General features: G+C 35.5%; 1 protein-coding gene across 1 annotated transcript; it reads left to right on the top strand.

Moving 5' to 3' along the window:
- The first annotated feature begins 757 nt into the window (after nucleotides 1–757).
- Nucleotides 758–5,873, top strand: LOC135471536 (uncharacterized). The gene is made up of 5 exons (XM_064750802.1): nucleotides 758–802; nucleotides 1,118–1,245; nucleotides 2,289–2,539; nucleotides 3,932–4,064; nucleotides 5,133–5,873. Exons 2-5 carry the CDS (start codon nucleotides 1,161–1,163, stop codon nucleotides 5,351–5,353), a joined length of 690 nt encoding a protein of 229 aa, XP_064606872.1. The 5' UTR covers nucleotides 758–802; nucleotides 1,118–1,160; the 3' UTR covers nucleotides 5,354–5,873.
- The last annotated feature ends 967 nt before the right edge of the window (nucleotides 5,874–6,840 follow it).

Below are 6,840 nucleotides of genomic sequence, written 5' to 3' on the forward strand. Positions count from 1 at the left end.
ATTCGGGACAACTTCTTCATACATATTGTCTCTGCGTGATAATGTTCTAAATGAGGATGTTTAATAAATAATAATGGAGTCAGACTTTGATCTTTTCAACTAACAAATGAGTTCAACCTGAATTTGACCATATTTCTAATATATTCATAAATATTATCATAATTAGATTTAGGTGCATCTTTCAATCTAATCAACAAATTCACATTGAAATAAATTTATTAAACGTGTATCGCATCCTTATTTATATCAGTATAATGCAAATACGATATATATCAAGAGGTGCATGAAAAGTCCAAAAGCCTCCCCCCCTCCCCGCCACTCTTTAATACAAAAATAGTTTCGAATACCCTTTTCTCCTGAAAGAAAAAAAAAAGAATTAAAGACCATATTTGCAAATGAGTTTCAAGCTCTTTCATCTGATATATGCACTCTTTTTATGTTTTTTTCTCCTATACATTGGTACAGTGCCTGCGTTGGAACTGAATTGTGTATGTACCTGTGTATATTTAGAAGTCTGTACATTTACTGAACTCAAAATATATATCCATTTCACTAACTGTACTTAGCTGTAATCTAATCCAGGTGTATATTTAGAATCTGCTTCTTACACGTGAACAAAGGGGTGTAACTGTGAAAAACCGGTCTGCCAGGTATACTATACGACACCTGGTGAGTCAGCTCGCTTACTTCCCTCTACACAGTTATGACCTCAGGGCAACTGGTCTGTCCAAGTCACATACCTGTCCGTCAGAGGGCGCTACCAGTGTCTGTCATTTTGCTTTATATCCCGTCTTCACTCAAGGTAAGGTTGTGGTTAATCGCTTTCATCTAACTGTGTTTTGGCTTACATATTTATACATCACCGATATTCATTTTGTGTACAAAGTGGGATTCAGAAATTTTTTAAACATAACACATGAAAGAGACCTAAGGCAAACTGAAGTTTAAATAGAGATTACGCCATCGTCTTTTGAGTACAAAAACAACCAGTATGTCATAAACAGCTAAGGAATATATATGATGTGCCATAATGGACAACGTATTATAAGTACATAGCCATAATTTATTATTTTTACGGACTTTTGTTTAAAATGTGTATGATGTTTTTTTTTGGTAGCATTTTGTCCAATGTGACCTGAAAAATCACCCGTCCTTGAATCATGGCCAAGACAGTTGAGATGGCACCTGTCCTAGCTTACCTGGTTACTCTTGCCGTTGTAAATAGCCTTGCAGCTGACATCACAAGTAAGTTCTAAATACAGTGTATCCTCAAAAGCAAGGAAAAGGATAATACATATACATATGATCATTGAAGTGTTTATGTAGAAGTGTTAATTAATATCAGTTGGCATTAAATAGCTTTGAGGCTTTCTACAGAAATACAGGTATAGAAAGTAACTATCAGTATATATAATTAAAAATGCAGAATCTATTGATAGTTAATAATACATCTTTAGATATCGCATGTAATCAGTGTATAATATTGTCAGTGATGTGTAATATTGTCTGTAGTACAATGGGGCTGCCGTGGCCTAGGTGGTTAGCATGCCAGCTTGGTGCAATGACCCAGAACCCTCTCACCAGTGCAGTCATTTTGAGTGTCATGCAGGGTTCCTCTCCAGCTGTATGTAGGAAGGTCTGATGGCAACCTGAGGTTGGGTATGGTTTCCTCGAGCTCTGCCTGGTTTCCTCCCACCGTAATGCTGGCCGCCGTCATATAAGTGAAATATTCTTGAGAATGGCGTAAAACACCAGTCAAGTAAACAAAAGAAATGAATAGTACAATGTACATTGACTTAAACATTGTCAAAAACTTCAATGTTGCATGTGTGTATTCATGTGCAGTGTTTATGTGTATAGTATGGCAAATTATACCTTTCTTTGTGTTCTTCACATATTTAGTCGACTTCAACAATGTCAAATACACTGAGAGAAAAGTTTGTGTCATCTGACTCAGAAGTCTGAGTTTTATAATTGAGCTAATTCGTTGGACAAAACTGAGTCATATGACCAAATCAGCTGAGACATGAAATTCATCTTGTTACAGTGTTGACTCCCTTGGTTGGTCAAAAAACTTATAGGAGTCTTTCATCACTCCACTGATCTGGTCATATGACTCATTTTTCTGAGTTGAATTAGCTAAACTATCTAACTCAGATTTTTGAGTCATCTGACCCAATCTTTTCTCGCATTGTGTAAATGTGTCATAATATGTTGGTTTTTTTGCATCTTTACAAAGTAGTGTGATTCTATCTGTTTATCTTTGTATTTATACTGCTGTATTTCAGTGGACTTTGCAAATGCCAATGATTGCACACGCTACCACAGTGGCCCAATACAGCTGACCCCTGATGATGTAGTCTACGCTGACGTCCAGGGGCGTCAAACTAAATTTGGGGGCCCCCTTGAGTGTATAATGAGGTTTACGGCACGGGAAAGGAGTAGAGGACTGCGGCTGTTCACTAAACACTTCAATATTAATGACTGTGGGGTGACTCTGGAAGTGTATGATCAAAACGTGTTTTTGCAAACACCAAAGGTAAGATTCTGGCAAATAATTTTGTGAGGAAATGAACGAGCTGAGAAAACTGAGAAAATCTGAGCCAGTGAACCAGGAAAACAACAATTTTAAAAGCTAATCTTCAACATATTGTCATGGAAATGCAATTTTCATTAATTGTGGATGTAGGGAAAAAAAGCCATCAATGGAATATAATTGCGAAAGCAGGGTTGGTATTCATTTCTTATGGTTGTGATAGAAAAAGGCCACCTTGGAATATGTGCTCGTGTAAATATATCATCTTCAGTATTTATATTTTTTATTGGAAAGGATGTGATTGGAATAATGTTTTATCTATTTGTATCAGAAATGTTCACCTGAATAAAAATGGTTGGCATAAAATATTCTTACAGTGAATAATGTCATCATCAGATGTATCACAAATGATCAAGCAAAATATCCACCTTATTTTGAATATTGACATGGATAAAATACAGTCCATGTATTACCCCAAAAAATCTTTTTCACGTTAATATTTTCCACCATGGAAGATTGATTACCATAGAATACTGCAGTCCGAGTCGAAAAAATGATTACAGATGTTATGGATTACACATGTTGTGCTGTTCATGTTGACATTTTCATATCACGGAATAATACAGTGAAAAATGATACCACGTGTTGTTACGGTCAGTGTACTGCTCACATTGGCTTTTTCACATCATAGAATGATTCTTTGAAAAAACATTATCACTTAAAGTTACTCAGTACATTGGTGCATTGTCGTCGTGGAAAATTGTGGACTGACCTCTGTGTAAATATGGAAATGAATGCCCTTTCTCTATGTTGAAAAAAGTACTGCTCACCTTGGTATTTTGCTTTTATGCAAGACTGACCACCGTGGAACTGTTGACCATATCAAAAATGCATGATTTTTTGTCAGTAAGGTGAAAGTGAGCTTGATTACCATGAAAAATTATCTGCTGTTTTCATGATCTAGCACACAGCAGTTGCATGTGGGAATGAAACATTCATATACTATGCAAGTGTGGAAAATGTTCACAAATTTATTCACCTTTACTCTCCTATAATTTTTGGTGAATTTTTCACCAACTAATCACCCTACTGCAGTAAACAAATCAAATATCACATTATCATGATGTGTGAATTTAAGTAGATCACATATATCTTTACCTGATATTTGTTTTACCAACTAATAACCATTTAGTATGCTAGAATTTATGCAGCAGAGGAATTAGTTGGGGAAAAGTCCCATGAAATAATATTATAGTGCTGATTAGCAGTGGCCAGTGTTTTGCAGATATTGGGAGCTGACTCTGTGCTTGTGATATTTGGAAGAGTCTGTCAATCAGTGAAAAGTATTCAGTTTTATACCACGTATTATTTTGTGATTATGTTATGTATTCACAGTGGATCTTTGACTGCTACACATCAAGTAACGAAGTCTATGTGCTGGAAGGTGGAGAAATGACTTTACGATTGGGCAAGATTTCAACAGCATCACATGCCTATCAGTTCAATATACAAATCACCACCAATGATTGTGAGTATGACTTTCTCTTCTTGGGTTGCTATTAAAATCTTTCTCTTGCCATGTGACACTAATCAGTGTTATTATCCTGCATCAGACGAAATACTCTGCATTTCATTGAACAACAATGGTCACATGGGGTACAGATATATTCTCGAATCCTGCAGACGTCAAACGTGTCTGTTGAGTAAGTTATCTCCCTTTGTTAGGGTACAACGATGGTCACATCGCTGAAGCGATTCACCTATACATCGTTCTTCTGCATTGATGGGCCTTTGTAGGATATATTCGTTACATGGTCACTCCGTGTTAGGATACGCAAATATATGGTGTCAGTAATCTTCATATGCCTCACATAATATGAGGATTATTGACACCATATATTTGTGTATCCTATCACTGAGTAACCATGTAACTAATAATATTCACTTTTCATTTGTGTAAAATACTATAATGTTGTTACTGAAAAGAAATTCCTTGTCCAGGTACATGTTATTTTTGGGCTTAAAATGGTTGCTGGCATTAAATGTGACTTTATAAATAGCTTTACAAGGTACATCTACATACTTTGGCATATAATAAACTTTGTTATATTTATACTTTGGTAAAGTTATAATGAAAATAAATATATCTCTGAATAATTTGATGATGGCATAAAATATGTGTTGAATTGTACATTAACTAGATGCAGTTGCAAATTAATGTTTTAAAAAACGGATAATTCCAGTGCTGTAAATTTTCAACCTGTAAAGCAAATTTTTCAGTATCATTTACGCATACAATAATTTATGAAAATGACACCAAAAATGATTTGTTTGTGTCACTAATGATGCAAGCTTCACGATACTGTGCAGGTTATTTCCCTACGAGATGTTTCAAAATATTGGTTACAGAGGCAGTTGAAAAGGGTAAAGAATTAGGGTATTTTAAATGATAATTCTCTAATACATTGTGTGTAAAGTTGCATATTTATAAAACCAATACATAAAAATGTGTCTTGAAAAATGTGAAAGTAAATCCTATATGAAGTTTAACAAATCTAGAATAGATTTTTCAAAGAATGGTTTGTTATGTATTCAGCTCCAAGGTTAGAGTACCCTCAAGAAGTGTATCGTCCAGGATCCCGAAGAAACACCCTGACTGAGGGAGCAATGATAGGAATTTCCATCAGCTGTATAATAGGGGGCGGTGTCGTGATTGTCGTCATTGTGTTTCTGGTTGTTAAATTGCGAAAACGAAGGCGAGAGAGTCGACATGAGCAGACTGATTCTTATGGAAAGCCCCTACCAAACAAGTATTAGCTTAAAGCTTATACATGTATTTATGTGGGACTAGTCGTACAAGTAACAACATATATGTACATAGATTTCACATTGTTTGTTATGTTCTTAAGAATATTTCTCAGCGTTCAGGACCGGCCTGGATAGCACAGTTGGTAGTGCGTCCGCTTCGGGCCCGGTAGATCCAGGATCAATCCTTGATCGAGTCACACCTAAGACTTTAAAAGAGGAAGTTGTAACTTCCTCGCTTGCGTTCAGCATGAAGGGGATAGTGCAATGACTGGTTGACCCGTATCAGTATAATGGCTTGGGTGGGGCGGCTTACTTGCCTTCGGTAAGTCGTCTCAGCGAAGCAGCACTAAATAAAAGAGCGGTGGAAATCCGTCCTGCAACAAGGAGGCACATTACATGTACATGCATCCTAATGATTCCTTCGTCGTCATATGACTGAAAAATTGTTGAGTACGACGTTAAACCCCAAGCACTCACTCACTCACTCTCAGCGTTCATATCAAGATTTTTCTAGGTGTTTATATTTAATATTCATTTTTTTTTTGAATATTAATTAATATTCATCAGGTGCCTATTTCTAAACATGTTTTTGTACAAGAATTGCATGGTATGCATGCTGTTACTGTCAGTTTTTGTTTTTTCTATGAATTTTTTTGATGATTTAGGCCTATATACCTCTGCAATATGAGATAATCCAAGAGCAGTTTTGAGGGAAATAAATATCTTGTGTATGTTTGGATGTTAAATGAGGCAATGTTTATTGTTATTTACCATGCTATAATTATGCTGTAATCATGAGCCGAAAATGTACATTTACTGAACATGATATGTATAGCTATGGAAACCTCTCAGACAGCCATTTACAACTTTCATAGACATGCTTGCATGCATGAATATATAGCCTATACGTATAAGTGTACATGGTAGTCCATGAGATCTAGTTAAAAGAGTTACCTCCCTTCACAGGTAAAAGTTACTTAAATGTTAGATTTCCATCACTTTTCTAGGTGTCATTTTAAGAAGATGATATATCTGCACTGTGTCTGTAACTGGGCAAGAAGAAAATTAAATTCATGTTATCTCTTTTTTATTTTATTTGTTAGGTTAGACACAAGTTCACAGGACTGTTAAACGCTAATTAAGGGCTTATCTTTAGTAGTAATGAGGGGTCCATGCTAGTTCCTAGCTCAACACCTGTTGAAATCGTTAAGATTATTATCATTATTATTATTATTATTATTCTTAGTGAACTTGTAAAATTGCAACTCGTAAAAACTATAAAATGTTAGAAAAACCAAACTTTGGAGTCTTAATAAGGAACATATGAAGCAACTTTTGACGTTTCGTGCTCTTTTACCAGTCACATGATATAGCAGCCATTTTGAAGTTTATTGATAAGATAAAAAAAATTTTCTTCTCCAAAATGACCTGACCTATTGAGATGACCTTTTTGCATACATTTTGTAGATGGATCGCCCTACCATATTGTTAAAATG

Source organism: Liolophura sinensis, chromosome 7, assembly GCF_032854445.1.
Source record: "Liolophura sinensis isolate JHLJ2023 chromosome 7, CUHK_Ljap_v2, whole genome shotgun sequence".
In the NCBI taxonomy this organism is placed as follows: Eukaryota; Metazoa; Mollusca; class Polyplacophora; order Chitonida; family Chitonidae; genus Liolophura; species Liolophura sinensis.

Excerpts from the sequence above, each read along its gene's own strand:
- LOC135471536 (XM_064750802.1), top strand. The coding sequence starts at position 1,161 with ATGGCCAAGACAGTTGAGATGGCACCTGTCCTAGCTTACCTGGTTACT. Across the intron at positions 1,246-2,288 it reads CCTTGCAGCTGACATCACAA|TGGACTTTGCAAATGCCAAT; the intron begins GTAAGTTCTAAA and ends GCTGTATTTCAG. Across the intron at positions 2,540-3,931 it reads TGTTTTTGCAAACACCAAAG|TGGATCTTTGACTGCTACAC; the intron begins GTAAGATTCTGG and ends ATGTATTCACAG.